Source organism: Vipera berus, assembly GCF_964194415.1.
Source record: "Vipera berus genome assembly, chromosome: 1".
Classification (NCBI taxonomy): Eukaryota; Metazoa; Chordata; class Lepidosauria; order Squamata; family Viperidae; genus Vipera; species Vipera berus.
Window position 1 is genome coordinate 13,342,813 of NC_138202.1, and position 26,810 is coordinate 13,369,622.

The 26,810-nt window shown below is 45.1% G+C and overlaps 1 protein-coding gene across 2 annotated transcripts; it reads left to right on the forward strand.

Moving 5' to 3' along the window:
- Positions 1-1,316: 1,316 nt before the first annotated feature.
- Positions 1,317-26,810, forward strand: MOB3A (MOB kinase activator 3A). Of its 2 annotated transcripts, none has more exons than XM_081315402.1 (4): positions 1,317-1,423; positions 15,461-15,989; positions 21,793-21,995; positions 26,231-26,810. In XM_081315402.1, the coding sequence occupies exons 2-4, from the start codon at positions 15,575-15,577 to the stop codon at positions 26,258-26,260; spliced, it is 648 nt and encodes a 215-aa protein (XP_081171528.1). In that variant the 5' UTR covers positions 1,317-1,423; positions 15,461-15,574; the 3' UTR covers positions 26,261-26,810. The 2 variants fall into 2 exon arrangements, with proteins under 2 accessions (XP_081171528.1, XP_081171527.1); XM_081315401.1 differs by lacking the exon at positions 1,317-1,423 and adding an exon at positions 1,467-1,549.

Sequence of the window (26,810 nt, forward strand, 5' to 3'; positions counted from 1 at the left end):
ATAATATTCTTACATATAAGTCCATCAAACTGAAAATAAGTGGCGAGGCAGCAATTGATGTGTCCATGATTCTAGATCACGGGTGTCAAACTCACGACATCATGTGACGTGTCGCGATGTATCACAACTTTTTTCCCATTGCCAGCAATGGGTGGGCGTGGTTTTGGCGGGGCGCATCCAGCCCGCGGGCCAGCAGTTTGACACCCCTGTTCTAGATATTTCGATCTGATACTATTTGACTAGTTCGGATGTGTTGTGTTGTACAAGTCCTTGAGTTATGACCGTAAGTGAACTTGGCAATTGCGGTCATAAGTCATGATGGTCATAAGGGGGGTTACCACATGACCGGACTCAATTTTACAATCTTTCGGCAGTGATTTTAAAGAAACACAGTACTCATTAAGCAAATCCATTTTTCGCTATAGGGTGTGTTTTGCCAGCAACAGGAAATAAATGCCATTTTCCAGCAAAACCTTCATAAGTTGTAATTACATGCCCCAGGCGCTGTATTTGGCCATGAATGAAGGCTGGTTGTTGAGAAGCCAAAACATGGTCATGTGACTGCAGGGGGAGGAAAGAACATCATAAGTTCAAATCAGGTAGTAATTAGCTTTGGGGGGGGTTCATCATAACTTTGAATAGTTGCTAAATGACCAGTCGTAAGTGGACTACTATCTAAATTGCCGTCTTGGATGCTTCCACTAGTTCTGGGTCGATGAATTTGTTAAATTTATTTATGTATTTGCTGCCCATCTTGTGTCTTATAACAGTAAAACAGAAAAAATAATAATAAATAAATAATAATAAATAAAAATTATAAATAATAAAAATGTTAACAATTGCAAAGCAATATAACAATAAAGGGAGAGTACAATAATACAAATTAAAAGAACGAATACGAATGCGAAGAGCAACGTGACACGGAATGAAACCGTAATTTTCACCTTCTATTTTTTAGAATTTAGATATTTCATTTTCCAGAGATTCTGAGCTGGGGAGTTGCTAGAATAATGTCTAAGCTTTTTTCTAAGTCCTTTGGCTATCTTTCTAAAACGGGCTCCCTGATAATCTAACAAATTTAATACGTGTTAATGAATTTAAGCGGCAACTTAATTTAAGGGTTTTTAACTAGGATATTATCCTTTAGTCCTTCGCTGCTGTAGTTGGGGGGGGGGAATAAAAAGAGCCACCAGGAAGAGTAAGCCAAAAAACAACAACAAACCAGAACAGAAATCTAGCAAAATGAAAATGAATCTTCATCCTTCTATCTCATCTGTCCACGTGGAGAAGCCGTGCAGGGAAATAGAAAACATTTGATTTTTCCAGCGAAGTATTTCCGGGAAGGGAATTCCCCACCCCATGCCATCCTTACAAGCAAAAGATACGGGTCTTACCCGTTTAAGGGAAGGAAGCCTGGCTGACGGTAAGGAGAAGCGGAAGGGGTGGCGCTTGGTTCAAATCTTGCCTGCAGGGCGGACGCCTTTTCGGGCTGCGGAGAGAGCGAGGCTTTTCTCACGCGTTGGGAAGGTTCGTCAAGAGACTGAGGCAGGTATGGATGCACGTGAGGATCTGCCTTCTTTCTCCTTTCTTCGCTTTCTTTCGCTTATATTGCATTTCTCTCCGCCCCCCAGCAAAAGTACTATCGCCAGCTCTCTTCATTCCGGTGTTGCAATGAAGAGCAGCGCCTCGTGCAGCTAGATTCCCGCTGTCTTCTGTCCCAATCAGCCCTCCTTGCCCGCCGGGTTAGTAAAGGCGTAGCAGAGAAACAACGGCTCCAAAGGGCCCTTTAGGATGAAGGGCGCAAAGAAAAAGAAATGCTTTCCGCCAAGGATACCTTGATCGTGCGCTTTTCTTAATTAGATTGGCAACTGAAAAATCCGCCCGACCTCACAACATTTCCTTCTCCGGATCGGTTTGATCCTCTTTAGCTCCGTGGTATGGAAAGTTTCACAAGCGGGTTTCTGCGATTAAATAGCTGTGAATATCCGTGATGTGGAGGCGGCTTGAAAAGAGGCGGTGTGTTGCTTTCCTGACCTTAAGGCGATCTTTCTAAAGCTCTGTTTCTCAGCCTTGGCAACTTTAAGATGGGTGGACTTCAACTCCCAGAACTCCCCAACCGGCACGGGGGAATTCTGGGGATTGAAGTCCATCCATCTTACAGGTTGCTAATTTTCTGTTGCTTTTTTTTCTTTTCATGACCCATGCCTTTGCTAACAGCATTTGCAAAAGGATTTTGACTGCTGATTGAAATAGTACAAACATTTTTTACTTTGATGATTCTAAGGGTCTTGGCAATCTTTAGAACTTTGGAAAGTGTGGTCCCAGGACCCCTGAAGGTCCCCCAAGACATTTCAGGGGTCCACAAAACCAAAATTATTTGTCAGCCTATTAAAGAATTCCCATCAAACAATCATGAGAAGCAACAGGGGCAGCAGTTTTAATTTTCAATATGGTAAATATCAGTAAATATAACCCATATAAATAAAACCTCTTTAGGGGTTTTCCATGATTTTTGTAATTGGGGAAGGGTCCTGAGAGAAGAAAGATAAAAGCTTCGTTGCCCTCCTTCTCAAATGTGATGGGTTGTAAATCTGGTCATCTCAAAATCCCAGCCTGGTAGCTCTGCTTTCTTGTCAGACAGCCAAGATGGTGGAGGATGATGAGAGTTATAGTTTAACAAATCTGGAGGACAGCAGGCTTGTGAATGTTGTTGCTTAATATGCTTCCAGATTTTCTTGGCACTGGGGTGGAGCTGTATTGGGAAAGAGACTTCCAGGAATTTCAATATCTCTTGAAAGTTCAGGAATTCTTAATGGATTCTCCTGCCTTCATTCACAGTTGCTGGATTTCAAACAAAAACTAAAACTAGGTTAACAAATATGTTTTGCTTTCTTGTAACCACTGGTATACTCAGTGTTTTGACATAGGCTGCCAGATCAGGGCTGTGTAAATCTGGACAACAGCTAATCGTTTTTTGAGCTTTGTAACCCAGAACTAGTACTCCTGTTTAATACAAAGTTCCCACAACCTCTTAAAACAGTGTTTGGGTTCCCATTGTATGTTGATCTGCCAACTATCCTATTCCATTTTAGCGTAGTCTTGCCTAGTGTATTGAGTCAGTAAGTGGATATTATGGGGCTCTTTATATGGCTGCTTATATTTAGCTCAATGCTATTTAATGTGTTCTTCATAAGTGCCAAGTTTGAAGTTTTGGCAGTCATCCTATCTTTGTGTACACACAATTCAAAATAACCTCATAAGCTTCAGCAAATTGTTTTGTGTTCTAAAAATGATAAGTATTTATTGTTACTAAGTGACTTATTATCTATCCTAGCCATTCATATTACCTCATACTGCTTGTGCCCTCCAAGTACTTAACTAGTAGCCCTATTTTTCAGGTACTGAATCCTGAGGGTGAGTTAGGACCATCTGGAAATTCACACCAGAAGTTTTGGCTATCTAAGATTGCAGGCTAAATTCTCTTGTCCTGTATTCTGGAAAAACAGAGTAGAATCTGTCCAAACCAACATCCTGCTGGGGTATCATTTCTAACATGATGGAGGGAATAAGATTTTCTCTGAAAAGCCTGGCTGAGTTCCACTTAGAAATACACAAAGAATTTCCTGCAGCTGAAACTCATCTTGAAAATGTGATCATTTCAATAAACTATTAAGCCAGAAGTCCAATTATTCAAAGCCTTAGTTGTTGTTGGTTGTTTTTTTTAAAAAGATGTGGTTTTGGTATGCTGGAAAGGGAGATCCCAACATTTTTCTAGTTTTCTGAGGACCAATATCTTTCTTTAAAAAGTGAGCTATTAAAATACTTTCCCCTCTTTGTTTCATCATCGTTTACTAGGGACAAGGGGGAAATCTATAAAACCCAAGTCATGTGATCATTAAATGGTTTCCCCCATTAATTTTGCTTGTTGGAAGCCCCATAGGAAGGTCACCATTGGAGATCATGCTACCCTGGGGTGCTGTAACCGTCAGTAATACAAGCTGATTGTCAAGTGTCCAATTCACATAATTCACATGTAATGGTGCCTAAATGATTATACACACACGAAGTGTTCAAATCTTCCTCCAACCCCAGATGGAGTGAGTCAATCTAGTACAGGTAGTTCTCAACGTATGACCAGAAGTGAGCCCAGAGATTATGTTGCTAAGTAAGAAATTTGTTAAGTGACTTTTGCCCCATTTTACAACTTTTCTTGCCACATTTGTTAAGCAAATCACTGCAGTTGTTAAATTAGTGACACAGTTGTTAAGTGAATCTGGTTTCCCCATTGACTTTGCTTGTTAGAAAGTCACAAAAGGTGATCACAGCCCCCCCCCCCCAGACACTGCAACTGTCATAAATATGAACCGGTTGCCAAGCCTCTGCATGTAAATCACGTGACCATGGGGATGCTGCAAAGGTCATAAGTGTCAAAACTGGTCATGAGTCACTTTTTTCAGTAGCGTAACATCAAATGGTCACTAAATGTAATGTTGTAAATCGAAGACCACCTATAGACAGAAAGAGTAACTGCTAATTATGATAGACTGTTCCTCTCTTCACATATGGGAACTCATCCAGAGAAGCCATGAGAATTGATTATAGTGTAATTTTGTATTATTATTCATATGAATAAGCAACAATCCATGACCTGACATGCATTATGTAGCTATTGAATTAAGAGCTGTTTGGCAGTGGAACATCTGCCTTGAGTGGCACTAAACTCGGCTTAAGCTGAAATGGGACAGCCATATTAACAGAGCGATAGAATCAAGATCGCGTGAAGTACTAATACCAGTTTACAATGCCTTGGTAAGGCCACACCTGGAATACTGCATCCAGTTTTGGTCACCACGATGTAAAAAAGATGTCGAGACTCTAGAAAGAGTACAGAGAAGAGCAACAAAGATGATTAGGGGGCTAGAGGCTAAAACAAATAGGGAACGGTTGCTGGAATTGGGTATGTGTAGTTTAACGAAGAGAAGGACGAGGGGTGACATGATAGCAGCGTTCCAATATCTAAGGGGCTGCCGCAAAGAAGAGGGAGTCAACCTATTCTCCAAAGCACCTGAAAGCAGGACAAGAAGCAACGGATGGAAACTAGTCAAGGAGAGAAGCAACCTAGAACTAAGGAGAAATTTCCTGACAGTTAGAACAACTAACCAGTGGAACAACCTGCCTCCAGAAGTGGTGAATGCTCCAACACTGGAAGTTTTTAAGAAGAGACTGGACAGCCATTTGTCTGAAATGGTATAGGGTTTGCTGCCTGAGCAGGGGGTTGGACTAGATGACCTCCAAGGTCCCTTCCAAATTATTATTATTATTATTATTATTATTATTATTATTATTATTATTATTATTATTATTATTATTATTATTATTATTATTATTATTATTATTATTATTATTATATCTCAGCTATGCTATTGATAGGAAGAGGTTGGCCTTGATGACCTTGAGGTTCCCTTCACTCTTGTCACTCCACTGGGATTTTTACTTACAAAATAAGGTGAGAAGGGTGATCTTCCCTTCCCCCTTTAAATTGGCTCTTTTCTGTAAGTCTTTTCTTCAACTTTGCTGCTGTTTTTGGGTCCTCTTTCAGAAAGTTTAAATGGCAGAGGAAATGGCCCTTCTATATAAATAAGCTTACTAGGTTTTTAATTTTTTATTCCCCTTTTCAGTGGCTTTTTGGTGGAGGGCAGCTGTCCCCGCCAATGCACTTCAGTGGCATTACTCATTGAGGTTTTGCATCAGTTCAACCAGATTGAGGAACTTCAAGTTGGGGGGTGGATAGGAAACAAAAACACTTTAACACTCTTCCTCAGTCACTTCTATACATCTTTGGCCTCTGCTGTACATCTGCATTTTGAATGTGTTTTTGTAAATTGATTGCTTCGCCTGTTTATCTCTGTAAATCAGATTTCCCAACCTTAGTAATTTTAAGCTGTGTGGACTTCAACTCCCAGAATTTCCCAGCCATTAAGAGGAATGGCTTTGTTTTGTTTGTTTGATTAAATTTTTATGCAGCCTATTTCCTCTATAAGGCCATAGAACCACAGACTCTGGGCAGCTTACAAACTATGTAATTTGATTAAGTTTCATTTCTCCTGTGGGGCATAGCTGAGGCTATGAAAACTCACCTTTGTAACAGGAGTATCTATTTTTGGTGTCTTGACTCCTGGCAACTACCCAGACAAGTAAATGCTGTTTTCTTAGCAACTTTTTCAGAAGTGGTTTGTCATTGGCTTCTTCCTTTGGCTGAGATAGAAAAACTGACCTAAAGTCTCCCAGCTGTAAAGCAGGATTAGAACTCATGGACTCCTGATTTCCAGTCCTCCCTTTAATCACTAGTCCAGTGTTTCTCAATCTTGGCAAATTTATGATAAACTTCCAAGGCTGAGAAACACTTGCACTAGTTTGAATTGGCACTCAGGAACACCTACAACGTGGCCCTTTGGTTCTCAAGTGTGTTCATAACCATCTATCTATGGAACTTACGTTTATTTTATTGGTGCAATGGCATGGGTCTCACAACCATTACTTTTGCACCAGTTTTTTGTTTCTTAGTTTCTGATGCTTTTGGTAGTGCATCTGTATAAAATAAGCCTCAACAGTTGTGTACAGCATCTAGAGAACCACAGATGTGGGGTTGCTTAGAAACACAGTCAATAAACAAATGTGTTGCCTGGTCAGCAGATTGAGATAAATTCTGCTATCTCTGTTGAATCTGGGATCGGTGCCCTCCTGAATTTCTCATTGGTGTTATTCAAATAGAGAGCCAATTTGGTGTAGTGCGGGAGTCTCCGAACTTGGCAACTTTAAGATTTGTGGACTTCAATTTCCAGAATTCCCCAGCCAGTATAGTTGCAGTGGACCATGACCAGAGCCCTGGTATAGTGGATAAGATGCTGGCCCAGAAAATGGAAGACTGTGAGTCTTAGTCTTCCTTAGGCATCAACACCAGCTGAATGACTTTAAGGCAATCCCTCCCTCTCAGCTGAATCCGCTTCACAGGGTTGCTGTTGTGGGGAAATGGATGGCAGCATTATGCACACTACCTTGTATTGTCCAAAATCAAAGGAGGAGGATTTCAGAATGCAATGAATTACAAGCGAGTCAACTTCATGTGTTCTATGATGGAGAGCCAGTTTAGAGTAGTGGCTAAGATGCTGGCCTAGAAAGCAGGGAACGTTGTGAGTGTTATGTATTACTGTACGAATTAACGTTATGTATTAACTATATGGTAGGTTATGCATTAAGCGTTTAAGTACGTGAGGTAAACCGGCAGCTTTTGACAGCTGTCAAAAGCTGCCAAGGGCTAATGCGCAAGCGCGATAGTTTGACAGCTCTCAAAACCAGCCGCCGCCGATTGGCCCTCGCCGACTGCGGGAAACCGGCGCAGTTCGGATTGGCTAGCCAGCGTGCCGGCTGGGGTATAAAAGCAGGCGCTGGAAGACTGTCAGGTGCCCGGTTCCTCACCATTAAAGATTGTTAAACTTGAGCCAGCTGTCTCGCGTGATCCTTACTGAAGACACTTCACTGGCGACGAGGATGGGATGCACTGCTGCGCAAAGCTGAAGTCACTAGCCGGGGAAAGAGAATCTCTTCCGCGGCTCAGAGCTAGTCATAGCTGAAGTCACTGAGCGGGAAGTTCAACTTCCTCAAAAACGCTTGCGAAGCAGTACCCAGATCCGGGACAGCATGGCCAACCTCGGGCATATCCGCGAGTTTGACATTCATCACCCAGAATGTTGGGAGTTACACTGGGGCCTGGTCGAGGGGTTCCTGCTGGTCAACAAAATCACGGACGATTGGTCCAAGGCAGCGGCACTCCTCTGCCTCAGCAGACCGGCCGTGTATGATGTGGCCGTCGGACTTTTTAGCCCGGAACCCATCGCCTCAGTATCATATGCGGAACTCACGGAAGGGCTAAGTAAGCATTTCATGCTGACTAAATCTGAACTCTTCTGGCGCGTGAACTTTGCACGACGGTGCCAACATCCGGAGGAATCAGCCACAGATTTCATAGCGAGGGTCCGGCACGCCTCTCGGAGATGCCGGTTCCTGGATTTGGAGGACCGCATCCGCGACCAGATAGTCATCGGGCTTAAGGACGAGCGACTGCAAAAGAAACTGGTCACGAAGCCCACCTTGAGTTTGGCTGAGGTATCCATGGAAATCATGGCTTACGAGGATAGCCACCGCGAAACAACCGGACGACCAGGGAACGGACCATTCGGGTCCGTACACCAGGAGGACATAGCCCCCAGCAACTTCGGGGACAACGACGTTCTGACCGATGTGGATGCCGTCCAATGGAGGTTCGAAAAACTCCAGACCCGCCGCGGGGGCTTGCCAAGCAACAAAACCTCCAGCAAAAACCCCAATTACCAAAGGGGCAATTCCCAAGAAAACCTGCCCAGATGCGCCAGCTGCGGAGGAAGCCACCTCAGGGCCACCTGCCGTTTCCGTAGCGCGAAATGCCACGACTGTGGCAAAACCGGGCACCTCAGAGCCGTATGCCGAAGCCAGAACCGGGAGAAACTGCACGACCTTGAAGTGACGTCTGCAGGTATGAGACCAACAACAACCGATAGGGAAAGGCCCCCGGGGTCCCTAGTGCAAACCGTAGCTAGGTATAAGGGGTCACTAGCGGTCAATCAAATACTTAAACCGAAGGTCAAAATCAAAGTCCAGCTCCAAGGGGTCCCCTGTGAAATGGAGGTCGACTCAGGGTCTTCGGTCTCCCTCATTTCGTTAAAAACCTTTCGGGAAATTTGCCGCCAATGTAAGCAGCAAAGTCCCTTACAACCCACCCAAATACACCTAGCTGATTTCCAAAAAGCCCCCATCGCACTTAAGGGGAAAGCTAAGATCCAGGTGGAGTTTAAACATTTCAAGGGATTTTTAACAATTCTAGTAACCCAGGGGAACCGAACTAGCCTAATAGGCCTTGACTGGTTCGAGGCCTTAGGAATTGCCCTAACCGGAGTTAACGCAACCCAGGCCGCAAGCCTCGAGGACGTATGCAATCAATTTGCGGACGTCTTCGATGGCTCGCTCAGGAGGTATACAGGTCCCCCAGTATCCCTAAAATTAAATTCTGAAATATTACCAATAAGATTAAAAGCCAGAAGAGTCCCGTTTGCGCTCAAAAGTAAAATTGAGAGCGAACTAGACCGACTGGTTGAACTCGGGGTTCTAGAACCGGTCGAGGGCGGCACTTGGGAGACCCCTATAGTAACCCCAATTAAACCTAACGGCCAAATAAGAATTTGCGCCGACTATAAGGCCACCCTAAACCGAGCGTTGAATTCGCACGCTTACCCGATCCCAGCAGTAAAAGACGTCCTCGCGGCTATACGATCAGGTGCCATCTTCGCCAAGCTGGACTTGGCGCAAGCATATTTGCAACTACCCGTCACCCAGGAAACCGCAGATGCGCAGACTATTGTTACCCACCGCGGGGCATTCAAAGTGAAGCACCTGCAGTTTGGGATTTCGGCAGCCCCGGGAATTTTCCAAGAAATTATGGAAAAAACCCTTAAAGGAATCCCCGGGGTCTGCCCTTATTTCAACGACATACTAATAGCAGGCGAGTCAGAAGCAGACCTAGCAGACAGAATGCGCGAAGTCCTAGGTAGATTCAGAGCAGCGGGGCTCAAACTAAAAAGAGACAAATGCTCTATTGGGGTACCCTCTGCAGAGTTCCTGGGATATAAGATTGACTCCCAAGGAATCCACCCCACCAACACAAAAATAAAAGCCATTAAATCCGCCCCCACTCCGAAAAACAAACAGGAATTACAAGCCTTTTTGGGACTGCTAAATTTTTATCATACATTCTTGCCCCATAAGGCAACTATAGCGGAACCCCTGCATAGGCTACTGGACAAGGGAACCCCCTGGTCCTGGTCCCCCCGGCACGACACCAGTTTCCAGCACTTAAAAAGTCTACTCACAAGAAATGCCACAGTAACGCTATTCAGGGAAGAACTTCCCCTGTGCATAGCATGCGATGCTTCCCCATATGGGATCGGAGCAGTTCTAAGTCACTTGACTGAGAACAGAACTCAAAAACCAATTGCATTTTACTCTAGAACACTGTCAAAACCGGAGCGTAATTACGCGCAAATAGGGAGGCTTTAGCGATAGTTGCCGGCGTGAAAAAATTTCACGACTACCTGTATGGACGGCAATTCACAGTCTTCACAGACCACAAACCACTGTTAGGAATCTTTACATGGGATAAGCAGACGCCCCAAATTCTCTCTCCCCAAATATTAAGGTGGTCTACCTTTCTATCTGCGTATTCGTTCAAATTAATCCACAAGCCAGGGAAAGAAATGGGGCATGCCGATGGGCTTAGTAGACTTCCCCTTCCTATCAATGATCCCGACCCTGCCCAAGCGGGCAATATCTTTGCCATTTTAGAACCACCAGAATGCCCATTATCCACTAAGGATATAGCCACCGCCACAACCACGGACAAAACCATTAGCAGAGTTCTAAACTGGGTCACCTCCGGTTGGCAAATAAAATCCCCTGGTCTTGAATTCCTGCCATGTTTCTCCAGAAGACAGGAACTGTCTTCCCATCTGGGGTGCGTACTATGGGGAAATAGGATCGTAGTCCCTGACAAACATAGACCCAAAGTTTTACGCACATTGCACGAAGGACACCCAGGGACAGTAAAAATGAAGGCATTGGTGAGAAGCTACGTCTGGTGGCCTGGCATCGATAAAGATATTGAGGCACATGTAGCCGGATGCTACCCCTGCCAACTAACCAGACCTGCACAACCACACACCCCAGTTCATAAGTGGGAGGCAACAAAAAATCCTTGGTCCCGGGTGCACCTAGATTTTGCGGGACCCTTCCAGGGACAAGTATTTTTGATAGCAGTTGATAGCTACTCCAGGTGGCTGGAGGTCGTGCCTGTCAGCAGCACAACTACGGCTGCCACAGTACAAGTTCTGAGGGGGCTTTTTGCCACACATGGCCTTCTGGATGCAGTGGTCTCAGATAACGGCCCCCAATTTACTTCCCGCGAATTCCAGATTTTCACCAGGGAGAACTCTATTAGGCATGTCACGTCGGCTCCCTTCCACCCCTCGACGAATGGCTTGGCTGAGTTTATGGTGAAATCCACGAAAGACGCGCTACGGAAAATCATCACGGGGAACTGGCACCGCAGGTTGGCCCAATTCCTTCTTGCCCAGCACACCACCCCCTGCACGGCTACAGGGAAGTCACCAGCAGAACTTCGTTGGGGGCGACGCCTGGTGACCAGACTCGACCGATTGCACCCCGACAGGGCAACAGCGGATCCTGAACAACCTCTTCCGCACAGAACATTTGCAAGGGGTCAAACTGTCTGGGCAAGAAACTATGGGGGAGGGAACAAATGGATTCCTGGGGTTGTAACTGAGCAAACGGGGCCCTTATCATATGTGATTGACACTGGCGATAATTGCCCCTTACGTCGGTATATCGACCAACTTCGGCAGCGCAGCACTCAAAACATGGGGGAAAGGGACAGCGGGTCATTTCCAACACTGAGCACCATCCCCGAATGGAATAACACCCCCCGCGCAACACCCCCAATAAGCTCGAGCAACGGCGGAAACCAGGGATCTCCAGATCCAGACCCCACACAAGTAATGGCGCATCCAGAACCGAGGGAAGGGGAACCGAACGCAGCAACACCCCTTCGCCGTTCAGTAAGAACCAAGAAACCCCCGGCATACTTAAGAGACTATGAATGGGGCATAAGTAAACGACAACCAAAAGGGGGTAACCCCACCAGTTCAGGGGAGGGGTAAGGGGTGTTATGTATTACTGTACGAATTAACGTTATGTATTAACCGTATGGTTGGTTATGCATTAAGCGTTTAAGTACGTGAGGTAAACCGGCAGCTTTTGACAGCTGTCAAAAGCTGCCAAGGGCTAATGCGCAAGCGCGATGGTTTGACAGCTCTCAGCTGTCAAAGCGGTTGTAAGCAGCGCAGGCGCGGCTAACAGTGACAGCTCTGCCTGTCAAAACCAGCCGCCGCCGATTGGCCCTCGCCGACTGCGGGAAACCGGTGCGGTTCGGATTGGCTAGCTAGCGTGCCAGCTGGGGTATAAAAGCAGGCGCTGGAAGACTGTCAGTCGCCCAGTTCCTCACCATTAAAGATTGTTAAACTTGAGCCAGCTGTCTCGCGTGATCCTTACTGAAGACACTTCAGTGAGTCCTCATCCAGCCAGCTGGGTGACTTCGGGCCAGTCACTTCTCTCAGCCCAACCCACTTCACAGGGTTGTTGTGGAGAATGGATTGATGGATGGATGGATGGATGGATGGATGGATAGATGTTTTGACAAAATTAACCCTACCCTACCCCAAAAATAAGCCCTAGCCTTATTTTTTGGGGTGGGCCTAATATAAGCCCTACCCCCAAAATAAACAGGGTAAGTGGGCGTGGCCAGCATAAGCGGCGGGCACACAGGGGCCGATGGTGTCCAGCCGCAGCCTGCTGGCCCCTTGACGCAGAGCAGGTAAGTCTGCATGTGGAGGCGGGGGCGGAAACTGTTTGGGCACCTTTGGGTGCTTGGAAACCGAGCGATTCGCTCAGTTCCCAAGCGCCCCATAGGCGCCCAAACACTTTTCCTCCAAACGGAGATCTGACGAACACTGGAACTTCGTCTGCTTGCGAATGGGATGCTTTGAAACGGAGCGATTAGCTCCGTTTCAAAGCGCCCCATTCACAAACAGACCAAGATTCCAATCTCTGTTTGAGAGAAAAGTGTTTGGATGCCTATGGGGCAGCTCTACCCCCCACCCGCAACTGCCTTGCCACGCAGCCTCCTGCCGAAAGCGGCCACAGAAATAGGCCAGCAGCCACGCGGCCTCCTGCTGGACGGGGCTGTTGCTGCTGCCGCCGCAAGGCAAGGCAAGTGTGTGTGTGTGGGAAATAAGACACGTCCCAAAAATAAGACCTACTGCCTCTTTTGGAGGCAAAAAAGTATAAAACCGGGTCGTATTTTTGGGGAAACCCGATAGATGGATGGATGGATTTGACAAGGTAATGGAACCACTCTGAACAGAGGCAGTCTACCTTAGTTAGCACATCGTGCAAGAAGGGAAGGATATTGCTTTGCTTATGCATTTCCTGGAAATCTGAAACCAGTACCAAACAGACTGTAAACTGAGATATGTTTTTTCTTACCCCAGATGCCTTATTTTCTGTAATACAGGTTTTGTTTGTTTGCTGAAGTTATATTCTCCCTTTCCTACAGGAGCTCAAAATGGCATCTAGAGCACATCCCCCCTCCCTATTTTTCCCTATTACTACAACCCTGTAAGGTAGGTTAAGCCCAGCCTGGCCTTCTCCAATTCCTCCAGCATCCCATAAGGCCAGCTTGCCAAGCTCTTGGGTGTTGCTGTGGGTTATGGTGATGGGAATCAGCTTTTCTGGAGAGAGACAATTGGGTTGGGAAAGACTGAGCTAAACTGCAGCAAACGGGTTCATTTCACAAGAAAATAGTAATTTGTTCTCTTGAGCTTCAAAAGGAGATCTTCACTATCTTCTCCTTTTTTGCAAGTCGGGTAAACATTCATTGGATTTCCGCTTTCTTAACAGAACTGAAATGGGTGTTTACAGGATGTGGTGACATTCTGAGTGGTTTCTTAGTAATCGGGGAGTCACAGCATCTGTCTGCTGCTGCCTTCTCCCTACTTGCTCCCCCACTGCATCTGGTGAGAGGCCTTTTGGAGAATTAGGGGAGTCTTCGCTGAGCTTGTCGATCAGAAGGTCGGCAGTTTGACGGGTCGAATCCCGAGTGCCGCGTAGCAGAGTGAGCGCCTGTTACTCGTCCCAGCTTCTGCCAACCTAGCAGTTCGAAAGCACATAAAAATGCAAGTAGAAAAATAGGGACCACTACGATGGGAAGGTAACAGCGCTCCGTGCGCCTTTGGCGTGTAGTCATGCCGGCCACATGATGACGGAGACGTCCTCAGACAAGCGCTGGCTCTTCGGCTTTGAAACGGAGAAGAGCACCGGCCCCTAGAGTTGGAAAGGACTAGAACGCATGTGTGGGGAAAACTTTACCTTTACCTTTATCTCTCAAAATCTGGCTTTCTGGATGAGATTGGGCGAGGCGTTCGTTGGGATTTTTATACGTGGCCGATAGGTTCCCCACAAACGGGATGGGTGGAAAGTCCAACATTAGGAGGTGTCTGTCTGTGCATACCGGTTTGTGGAAAAGAGAAACTGACCCGTTGGGGCTTTGGCAGCCAATGGAGGTAGTCCCAAGGGAGCTTGGATTGATTGGTGCTGGGTCTATCCAGGCGCTGAGGAACAGATAAGGAAAGTCCCATATTCAGAGTAAATCTATCAGTACTGGAAATGAACTTTAGACTTTGCTCACATGTCCTGGCAAGCATCCTATGGGGGAATACCAGATGCTGAACTAGAAGGACTTTGGATATGACTGTTTTAAATTCAGACACCACCGCAGGAAAATGATCTTATACAGATTCTTATAAGGCCACTGAGTGGGAAGCAATTAAAGGAAACTTAAAGGAATTAAATAGCTGATTTTAGAAGGGAGGGGAAGAGGAGGTGTCTTCTTGTTAACCTCCCCCTTTTTTCCCCCTCGGTCAGGCAACCTTCACAGCTATTACGCTCCAGAGTAATTTCTGTTATCTTTTTTCAGTGATATGTGCAGAAGTGCTAGGAAGCAATGAAGATTCTTCAAATCAGAGAAGATTCTAAGAAATCCGAGTCTCTCTTTTCCTCTTTAAATGTGAGGCTGAGAACTCTCTTCTTCTTGCACACCTCATTCATAGTACAGCTAGTTCTCAACTTACAACCAGTCACTTAGTGACCATTCAGAGTTACGAAGGACTTCCCCAGAGCTACTTATGACCCGGTTCCAAAGTTATGATGGACACGCCTCTGCAGTCATGTGACCAAGCAGGTCAGATACTTGACAACAGGCCCATGTTTATGGTCATTTGCAGCATGATCATGTTTTACTACATTTTTTGCTGAAACCAGTTTTTGGCAAAAACGCCCAATAACAAATAATGGGTTTGCTTTACGATCACAGTGTTAGCTTAAAAAAGGTCATAAAATCGGATCAGTCACATGGATGACCCACTTTATGACTGTCACGACTTACAACCATAATAGGCGGGGTGCATTAGGATCATAAATTGAGAGCTATTTCTATTGCTGTGGTGTACATCTTACTATTGTTACTGTCTTTTTCTCAAAGTTGCATTTCTACTAAGGCACGTTTTTTGACCCAGCCATGTGTGTAAATACTACCTTGTTTTTTTAAAATGGGAATTTGAATAGAATATAAAAGAAGTACCCAAAGAAGCATATTTTAGAATTTATTTTGAGACCGTCCTTTAGATTTCTTTCCTTTCCCACCTCCCTCAAACCTCTTTGTGTATATATTTTTGTCTTGCAGATTACCGAGTTCACCAGTGGAATTCAAAAGGAGATTTAAAGGTGTTTTGTTTATAGCAGTCATCCTTGGAAGGCACGTCGTTTCCTAGATCTCAGAAACTTTGGGGAGCGGGAGATGGCCAACCCTTTGAAACAAGTTTTTAACAAGGATCGGACCTTCCGGCCTAAACGGAAATTTGAACCCGGGACACAGCGCTTTGAGCTTCACAAAAAGGCCCAGGCATCCCTTAATGCTGGGCTGGATTTAAAGCTGGCTGTGCAGCTTCCACATGATGAGGAACTGAATGATTGGGTGGCTGTTCACGTGGTGGACTTTTTCAACCGCATCAACCTCATTTATGGGACAGTAAGTGATTATTGCACAGAAAAGTCCTGTCCAGTCATGTCCGGTGGCCCAAAGTATGAGTATCGGTGGCAGGATGAGAAATACCGCAAGCCCACTGCCCTTTCTGCGCCTAAATACATGAACCTTCTCATGGATTGGATTGAAGTACAGATCAACAACGAGGATCTCTTCCCTACAAATGTTGGTGAGTTTGATGGGAAGAGGTTGAAACAGGCCGGGAAGAAAACTAGAGAATTGATCATAAAATGAACATGAGCTTTAGGCAAAAATGGCTAATGCAGCTGTATACTTAATAGTCATGGAATTACAAGTGCAGCTAGTCCTCGACTTACAACAGTTCATTTAGTGACTATTCAGAGTTACAATGGCACTGAAAAAAGTGACATGACTGTTTTTCATACCATGTTTCCCTGAAAGTAAGGCCTATCAACAATAAGCCCTAACTTGATTTTGAGGTGTGGGCTTAATATAAGCCCTATCCCAAAAATACGCCCTAGTTTTGGGGTGAGGCACACACCTAAAAATCAAGCGGGGGTGGGGAGCTGCCCCACCCACCCCGCGTCCACTTACCTTGCAGCCAGGCCTCTCCTTGCCGGCCTACTTCTTCTGTGGCCTCTTCTGCAGCCAGGCCTGCATTTCTCAGTCACAGGGCTGATTCAATCCATAGCTCTGTTCTGCAAGACCTCAGCAGCTGATCACCAAGCTATGGATTGAATCCATAGCTTGGTACTCGGCTGCTTAGGCCTTCTGGAAAGGCCTGACTGCAAAATGCAGGACCGAATGCAGCTGCAGAACTTCAGCCCCAGAAGAAGTGGACCGGCTGGGTGGGGCTGTCACTGCCGGAGGTGAGGTAAGGCCTACCCCGAAAATAAGACCTGGTGCTTCTTTTGGAGGCAAAAAAATAAGGCCTGGTCTTATTTTCAGGGAAACATGGTACTTACAACCCCTGCAGTATCTCCATGGTCACGTGATTAAAAATTCAGAAGCTGAGAATTCGTTCATATTTATGACGGTTGCCATGTCCCTGGGTCACATGATGTCCTTTTGTGACTTTCTGACAAGCAAAGTCAGTGGGGAAGCCTGCTTCACTTAACAGTGTTACTAACTTGACTGCAGTGATTTGCTTAACAACTGTGGCAAGAAAGATCATAAAATGGGGCAAAATACGCTTAACAAATGTCTCACTTAGCAACATAAATTTGGGCTCAATTGTGGTCATAAATCGAGAAGTACCTATAGTCCTCTAACTTACAACCACACCTGGGACCAGAATTTCCATTGCTAAACAAGGCAGTAGTTAAGTGAATCACACCCAATTTTATGACATTTTTTTTGCTATAGTTGTTAAGTGAGTCGCTATAGTTGTTAAGTGAATCATGCAGTTCTTAAATGAATCCAGTTTCCTCTACTGACTTTGCTTATGAAGCTGGGAAGGGTGCAAATGGCAACCACATGATCCCAGAACATTGCAACTCTTATGGATAAACACCAGTTGCCAAATGCCTGAATTCTAATCACATGACAGGAGGGATGCTGCAACAGTTGTAAGTGTGAGAACCGGTAGTAAGTCACTTTTTTGGTGCCATTGTAACGTTGGAACGGTCACCAAATAAGTGGTTTTAAGTCAAGGACTACTTGTAGTTATTAAACTCATGTTATGGTAGTTAGATATTTGGGGGTATGAGACCTAAACCAGGATGAAGTGGTAGATACATGGGCTTTGTAGTATGTTCAAAAAAGTCTAGATGATCATAGCAGGAATGGTGTGATTGAAACTGGTTTTTAGGCGTGTCACTGAGGATGCCAGTAGGAGGCTGAACAAATGCAGTGGGTTGAGACCTCTGTAAGGACCCCTTTGTTGTTGTTAGCTGCGAAGTCGTGTCTGAACCATCGTGACCCTATATAAGAACAAATAAATAAATAAATAAATAAATAAATAAATAAATAAATAAATAAATAAATGTTTCTCCAGGCCTTCCTTTCCTCTACCATCTTCTGGAGTCCATTTAAGCTCACACCTACTGCTTCAGTGACTCCATCCAGCCAACTCATTCTCTGTCGTCCCCTTCTTCTCTTGCCCTTAACCTTTCCCAGCATTAGGCTCTTCTCCAGTGAGTCCTTCCTTCTCATTAGGTGGCCAAAGTATTTGAGTTTTAGCTTCAGGATCTGGCCTTCTAAAGAGCAGTCAGGGTTGATCTCCTCTAGGACTGACCGGTTTGATCGCCTTGCAGTCCAAGGGACTCGCAGGAGTCTTCTCCAGCACCATAGCTCAAAGGCCTCAATTCTTTGGCGCTCGGCCTTTCTTATGGTCCAACTTTCACTGCCATACATTGCAACTGGGAAGACCATAGCCTTGACTATACACACTGTTGTTGACAGGGTGATGTCTCTGCTTTTTAGTGTGCTGTCTAGATTTGTCATGGCTTTCCTCCCGAGGAGCAAGCATCTTTTAATTTCTTGGCTACAGTCTCCATCTGCAGTGATCTTGGAGCCCAGGAAAATAAAATCTGTCACTACCTCCATTTCTTCCCCATCTATTTGCCAGGAATTGAGAGGGCCGGATGCCATGATCTTGGTTTTCTTAATGTTAAGTTTCAACCCAACTTTTGCACTCTCCTTCTTCACCCGCAACAAGAGGCTCTTCAGTTCTTCTTCACTTTCTGCCATTAGAGTGGTATCATCTGCCTATCTTAGGTTGTTGATATTTCTTCCGGCAATCTTAATTCCAACTTTTGATTCATCTAGCCCTGCCTTTCTCATGATGTGCTCTGCATATAAGTTAAATAGGCAGGGCGACAGTATACAGCCTTGCCGGAATCCTTGCCCAATTTTGAACCAATCAGTGGTTCCGTGTCCAGTTCTCACTGTTGCTTCTTGGCCCACATATAGGTTTCTCAAGAGACAAATAAGATGGTCTGGTACGCCCATCTCTTTAAGAACTTGCCACAGTTTGTTATGATCCACACAATCAAAGGCTTTAGCATAGTCAATGAAGCAGAAGTAGATGTTTTTCTGGAACTCTCTAGTCTTCTCCATGATCCAGCGTATGTTGGCAATTTGATCTCTAGTTCCTCTGCCTCTTCGAAATCCTGCCTGTACTTCTGGTAGTTCTCGATCCACATACTGCTGGAGTCTAGCTTGTAGGATTTTAAGCATAACTTTACTAGCATGAGAAATGAGTGCAATGGTGCAATAGTTTGAACATTCTTTGGCACTGCCTTTCTTTGGAATTGGAATGTAAACTGATCTTTTCCAATCCTGTGGCCACTGTTTAGTTTTGCAAATTTGCTGGCAAATTGAGTGTAGCACTTTTACTGCATCATCTTTTAAGATTTTAAATAGCTCAGCTGGAATACTGTCACCTCCACTAGGTTTGTTGTTGCTCAGCTTTTCTAAGGCCCACTTCACTTCACATTCTAGGATGTCTGGCTCGAGGTCAGTGACCACCTCATCGTGGTTATCAGGGATGTTAAGCTCATTCTTGTATAGTTCTTCTGTGTAATTTTACCACCTCTTCTTAATCTCTTCTGCCTCTGTTAGGTCCCTGCCATTTTGGTCCTTTTATCATGCCCATTTTTGCATGAAACGTTCCCTTCATCTCTCCAATTTTCTTGAAGAGATCTCTGGTCCTCCCTATTCTGTTGTTTTCTTCTATTTCTTTGCACTGTTCATTTAAGAAGGCATTCTTATCTCTTCTAGCTATTCTCTGGAATTGTGCATTCAATTGGGCGTATCTTTCTTTTTCTCCCTTGCCTTTCGCTTCCCTCCTTTCCTCAGCTATTTGCAAAGCTTCCTCAGACAGCCATTTTGCTTTCTTGCATTTCTTTTTCTTTGGGATGGTTTTGGATGCTACCTGTTGTACAATGTTGCGAACCTCTGTCCATAGTTCTTCAGGCTGTCTATCAAAACTAATTCCTTAAATCTATTTGTCACCTCTACTGTATATTCAACAGGGATATGATTTAATTCATACCTGAGTGGCCCAGTGCTTTTCCCTACTTTCTTCAGTTTAAGCCTAAACTTTGCAACGAGAAGCTCATGGTCTGAGCCACAGTCAGCTCCTGGTCTTGTTTTTACTGACTGTATAGAGCTTCTCCATCTTTGGCTGCAGAGCACATAGTCAATCTGATTTCTGTGTTGACCGTCTGGTGATGTCCATGTGTAGAGCCGTCTCTTGGGTTGTTGGAAAAGAGTGTTTGCTATGACCATTGTATTCTCTTGACAAAATTCTATCAGCCTGTGCCCTGCTTCATTTTGTACTCCAAGGCCAAACTTGCCTGTTATTCCGCTTATCTTTCGGCTTCCTACTTTAGCATTCCAATCCCCCATGATGATAAGGACATCATTTTTTGGTGTTAGTTCTATAAGGTGCTGTAGGGCTTCATAGAGCCGGTCAATTTCTTCCTCTTCAGCACCAGTGGTTGGGGCATAGACTTGGACTACTGTGATATTGAATGGTTTGCCTTGGATTCGAACTGAGATCATTCTGTCATTTTGAGGATTGTATCCCAGTATTGCTTTTCCTACTCTTTTATTGACTATGAAGGCTACTTCATTTCTTCTGAGGGATTCTTGCCTGCAGTAGTATACCTGATGGTCATCTGAATTAAATTCACCCATTCCTGTCCATTTTACCTAAGATGTCGATGTTCAGTCTTGTCATCTCTTGTTTGACCATGTCCAGCTTTCCTTGATTCATGCATCTTACATTCCAGGTTCCTATGGAGAAAAAATCTTTACAGCATCAGACTTTCCTTTCACCACCAGACACATCCACAGCTGAGCGTCCTTTCGGCTTTGGCCCAGTCGCTTCATTCTTTCTGGCACTACTAGTACTAGCCCTCTGCTCTTCCCCAGTAGCATATTGGACGCCTTCCGACCTGAGGGGCTCATCTTCTAGCGTCATATCGTTTTGCCTTTTAGTACTGTCCATAGGGTTTTCATGGCAAAGATACTGGAGTGGTTTGCCATTTCCTTCTCCAGTGGATCACGTTTTGTCAGAACTCTCTGCTATGACCTGTCTGTCTTGGGTGGCCCTGCACGGTATAGCTCATAGCTTCATTGAATTACGCAAGCCCCTTTGCCACAACAAGGCAGTAATCCATGAAGGGGAAGGACCCCTTTATAAGTTGTTAAAAATGTGAAAATAAAAACAGGTGGATTGATACCCAAAATGGGCAGGGGCAGCTCTTAGGGAACTTAAAATTCCCAAAGACAAATATTGGCTGAACCTAGGAGCAATTGCTGAACAATGAAAGCAGTTCAAGAATGGAGCTATTTACATATAGAAAGGAATTTTGACGAAGTGCTCATTTCATTACGTGACTTTGTGCAATAGCTATAGGGCCCAGAATGTTGTGTAAAAAAAGGTCCAAATCTTGAGATCTTGATTATTCCTGAGATTGGAGACTTCGGGTCAGGAAATGAAAAGGGGAAAAATGCTCAGTGGTTGAGGGTTGGGCAGCAGACAGATTTAATAAATTAAATTGTTAAATTTCAAACTGGAACTCAGATAACTGGGTTTCAGACAATATATAATCCACAATGTTCTTTGTCAAACTTCATAAGTCAGCAGCCTCCCTCATTCCTTTCTGTTAATTCTACACACACCCCTCACACCATAATGGATGGATATTGAGAGGGAGTTGTATTGAAATCCAGTTCTCCTTGCTTCATCTTCTCTACAGCTGCCTTTACACTCGACTCTGCTTGCTCAGTTCTAGTCTGTTGATTAAACAGAATTTCAGGTTAGTGTTCAGCACAGTATTCTGAACTCAGGGATACTCCAATTTTGGAAATATACAACTTGCATAGATAATGTTGGCCTAGTCACCTAAATTGTCTGCCATCTTTCCTGCCATGGATATGATAAATTGATTAAATAAATGGAGGGAGGGAGGGAGGAAGGAAGGAAGGAAAGAAGGAAGGAAGGAAGGAAGGAAGGAAGGAAGGAAGGAAGGAAGATTAATTGTCATGGTCTTCCACAGGTACTCCATTTCCTAAGAACTTCCTCCAAGTTGTGAAAAAGATCCTCTCCCGTCTCTTCCGCGTCTTTGTCCATGTCTACATCCACCACTTCGATCGTATCGCCCAAATGGGCTCAGAAGCCCATGTGAATACCTGCTACAAGCACTTCTACTATTTTGTAAAAGAGTTCAATCTCATAGACAACAAGGAACTGGAGCCTCTGGTAAGTGTAGGGTTGGGGGCTGCTTTTTCTGGCATCCCACTTTGGAAGCCGTGGTTCAGATACCTGATGAGTGGCATTTGGGGGGGGGGGGGTGGAGGGCTCCCCCTCCTGAGCTACTCAAAAGTATGGCACAATTTCATTCAGAACCAGTGGGATTTGGCAATCTCTGAAGAGTTGGCTTGTTTTAAGAAAAAAGGTAAATTTTTATTTAAGGCACGGGATTCATTAGGATGGGTTATTGCTGAAGCTTAGTATATGAATTTATATAACCACCCATTTCTGAGCGGCTTACAATAAAGCAAAACAGCTCTTACATCTATTAAAAACAAGGGAGACTACAAATAAATAAGACCACGGAAGAGTGTTTTTAAAAATAAATATAAAAAGAATATACAGTATTTATTCCATTTCGGTTTGCCTGATGCATAAAATGCATGTCATAAACTTGAGGTTTTTTATTTACTTATTAATTGGCATTAGATATTTAACCATGTTGAATAAACATTAATACCTCTGCAGAAGAAAAGAGAAACAAGGAAGGAAAGAGAGGCACACCCAGGTGCTTTCCATCCATAACTGGACAATCCTTCCAACAGTTTTATGGTTGACAAGGTGGAATAAATGACATTGGACTATTGAGATTTATTCATTTTATTTATTTAGAAAATGTGTATGCCTACCTATCTTAGCTATGTAACTCTAGGCCGCTAACAGCTATCAGCAAAAAGCAATAAAATCTCTATAGACAAAACCAAAAAGCAGAATGAAAATTATCATATAATAATGGATACACTATATAATCCAGTGTTTCTCAACCTTAGCAACATTTAATTTAATTTAATTTAATTTATTATCATTTCTATACCGCCCTTCTCCCGAAGGACTCAGGGCGGTGTACAGGGCAAGAATAAAACACAGAAATTTACAAAAATTAAAAGATAATTAAATACATGCCCGATTAAAATACAATAGATACATAGTAAAAACCCCAATAAGAATGATAAAAAACCCCACCAATCCCCCCTCAGGCCAGGCCGGCTTGCTCGAACAAGTATGTTTTCAGATCGCGGCGAAAGGAGCGCAGATCGGGCGCCGTCCGGAGCTCAACCGGTAACTGGTTCCATAGCTCCGGAGCGCCCACAGAGAAGGATCTCCCCCTGGGGGCCACCAATCGACATTCTCTGATCGGTGGCACCCTGAGGAGGCCCGCTCTGTGGGAACGCACAGGGCGCAGGGAGCTTGATGCCGGCAGCAGATGTTCCCTGAGGTACTCCGGCCCCATGCCATGGAGGGCTTTGAACACCATTACTAGCACCTTGAATCTCACCCGGAAGACAACTGGCAACCAATGCAGCTCACGGAGCAGAGGTGTCACGTGGGAGTATCGGGAAACTCCCAACACAACTCTCGCGGCTGCATTCTGTACCAGTTGGAGCCTCCGGGTGGTCCTCAAGGGAAGCCCCATGTAGAGGGCGTTGCAGTAGTCTAGACGAGAGGTCACGAGCGCGTGAGTGACCGTGCATAAATCATCCCGGCTTAGATAGGGCCGCAACTGGCGCACCAGGCGAACCTGGGCGAAAGCCCCCCTAGTCACGGCCACCATGTGATCTTCCAAGGTAAGCCGCGAATCTAGGAGGACTCCCAAGTTGCGAGCCCTATCAACGGGGGGTAATAATTCACCCCCCATAGAAAGAGATGGAATATCCGAATAGACCCGGGATGAAGGTATGCAAAGCCACTCGGTCTTGTCGGGGTTGAGTTGAAGTCTGTTCCTCCCCATCCAGACCCGAACCGCCTCCAGGCAACGGGACATCACGTTGAGGGCATCACTGGGGTGGTTTGGGGTAGAAAGAAAAAGCTGGGTATCATCAGCGTACTGATGATACCCAACTCCAAAGCCACGAATGACCTCACCCAGCGGTTTCATATAGATGTTGAACAGGAGAGGCGAGAGGACCGACCCCTGAGGAACTCCACAAACGAGAGACCTCGCGGTCGACCTCTGCCCTCCTGTCAACACCGACTGCGAGCGTCCCTGGAGATAGGAGGAGAACCACTGTAAAACCGTGCCTCCCACTCCCAATCCCCTGAGACGCCGCAGCAGGATACCATGGTCGATGGTATCGAAAGCCGCTGAGAGGTCCAATAGGACTAGAACAGAGGAATGACCCCTGTCCCGAGCCCTCCAGAGATCATTCACCAGCGCGACCAATGCCGTCTCCGTGCTGTGCCCGGGCCTGAAACCCGATTGGTACGGGTCTAGATAATCCGCTTCATCCAGGACCAAAGGGAGCTGATGCGCCACCACACTCTCAACAACCTTCGCAAGAAAGCGAAGGTTGGAGACCGGACGAAAGTTGTTCAATACAGCTGGGTCCAAGGCAGGCTTCTTGAGGAGGGGCCTCACCACCGCCTCTTTCAAGACGGCAGGGAAGCTACCCTCACTCAAAGAAGCTGATATAACTGCCTGGAACCAGCTGCGTGTCCTCTCCCGGGCTGCATAAATCAGCCAGGAAGGGCACGGGTCCAATAAACATGAAGATGTCTGGACTTCAACTCCCAGAATTCCCCAGCCAGTACGCTGGCTGAGGAATTTTGGGAGTTGAAGCCCACACTTCTTAAAGTTGAGACTATTCCATAAGGCAAATGCCACAAGAAAGAAGGCACATCTTCTTGGTTTCAGAAGACAATGGCGTTTAACGGAATGGACCTGGAGTGCCCCAGCCCTCTCAAATCGTGTGGGATGGGCAAATATGGGATGGAGGTAGATAGTCGCATAAGTACTACCTTGCAGGGCTGTAAAGGTGATAACCGGCAGCTTGAATTGCACCCAGAACTACCTTGACAATGTGACCACAGAGAATGGAAAGAAAGGCTGGAGGAGATGCCCATTTAACCCTAGCACCAGGTGGTGGTGGTGGTGTTCTGCACTCTGAAGGTGGGCTGGCTTGTTTGGCATAGAAAGGAATTAAAATGACTTGAATCAAAAGAACTTTTACTGAGAGAAACTGGATGCAGTAAAGTCAGGCGCAATCTGAGGGTCTTGTGCAAAGCACAAAGCAATTCTTTTGGTTTGCCCAGTCCCAACCCGCCCCCCGACCAGCCCACTGGCAACTAGTGTGATCCAAGAAGACGTTTTGAGAACGCTGAGGTGCTAGGGAGATAACAATTCACACTCAGGACATGAAAACTGGCTGGGAACAACTCTGCCCCGTCTCTGAAGAGAGCCCCACTCCTTAATTCCCAAGCGAACAGCAGAAGCGGAAAAATCCCAAGCATGCCATCTCCTTGTCCCCCCTCAGCACGATGACAGGACACCAGAGTACAATGGTGGACCTGAGAGCAACCAAGATCAAAGAGCACCAAGGACCCCTCATAGGTCCTTGAATTACAAGCAGTCCTCAAGTTACAACCATAATGAAGCCTGCCTATCACGGTCATTACTTTGATGGTTGAAAATCAAGTCACTTACGTGACCAACCTGGTTTAATGACTTTTTTTTGTGGTGGTTGTTAAGCAAATCAGTGGCTTGCTATGGGCTGGCTTTGCTGAAAACCAGAAATAAATGCAGCTTTTTGGCAAAACTGTCGTAAAAGACGACATTGTGACCTCAGGACTCTGCCAATAGCCATTGATACGGTCCAAGTGCCCAGAGTGCAGTCACATGACCTAGGAGGGGAGGTGGCCATTTTGACTCAAAATGGGGTCATAAGTGCCCACAGGAAGGGCTATCAGAACTTTGGTTATTAAGTGACCAGTTGTAATTCATGGCCTACTTTAGTTCAGTATACGGATAATCCTTAATTTACAATGGTTCATTAAGTAACCGTTCCAAATTACAACAATACTGAAAAAAGTCACTTATGACTGTTTTACATGATGGTGGTAGCATCCCCATGATTACCTGATCAAAATTCAAGACTGACTCATAGTTATGACGATTGCAGTGTCCCAGAGTCCTGTGATCACCTTTTGTGATCTTTTGACAAGCAAAATCAATGGGGAAATCCGATTCACTTAACAATCATATTACTAATTTAACAACTGGAGTGATTCACTTAGAAACAGTGGCCAAAAAAAAGGTAAAATGGGGCAAAACTCACTTAACAACTGTTTCGCTTAGCAACAGAAATTTTGGGCTCAATTGTAGTCATAAGTCGAGGACGACCTGTAATAACATATTTTTTTAGAAATGTGATTTCTAAGTGGACATTTAACTGTCCTCTCTTTGGCAGAAGGACATGACTTCGCGGATGTGTCACTGACGTCTTAGGAATTTGTCTGCCGTCTTTCAAGCCGATGCCATCAGAAAACCTGGCTCTGGATTGAAGACCATCCCTGCCCACCAGACAAGATCTTATGATCTGGAGGGACTTCCATTTTTATACACCTCTGTTTTTTGTTTTTTGTTTGTTTTTTAAAAAAAGAGCTTTCCCAAGCTCTTGTAATGAAATGTTTTGTAAAATCACTCTGATTGTTGGATGATTGAAGTATGTACGTTTGTTTAAGAAAGAAAAGAACCACCGTTAAATGTAAGGCATTCTCTAGATCTCCATGTCTTTCTTCTCATGTCACGTGGCTGGGGTGGGGTGGGGGGCTGATTTGGAAGTGTTGCTTTGAGGTTTCCCACCAAAATCACTTGACCATCGGAAGTCAACACTTGTGGGATCAAGCAAGCAACCAACTGAAATGAGGAGAAATCCACTGACACATGTAAGTAGCTTAGGAGTCTGCTGAGGCCGTTAGTTGGAATCACCTGTGTTGCAAAAAAAATAAAGTTTTAGCACTTCTTTCACTTGAAATCTCCTGTTGGAA

Coding starts and splice junctions, on each gene's coding strand:
- MOB3A (XM_081315402.1), top strand. CDS start 15,575: ATGGCCAACCCTTTGAAACAAGTTTTTAACAAGGATCGGACCTTCCGG. Junction 15,990..21,792: donor TCTCTTCCCTACAAATGTTG/GTGAGTTTGATG, acceptor GGTCTTCCACAG/GTACTCCATTTCCTAAGAAC. Junction 21,996..26,230: donor ACAAGGAACTGGAGCCTCTG/GTAAGTGTAGGG, acceptor TCTCTTTGGCAG/AAGGACATGACTTCGCGGAT.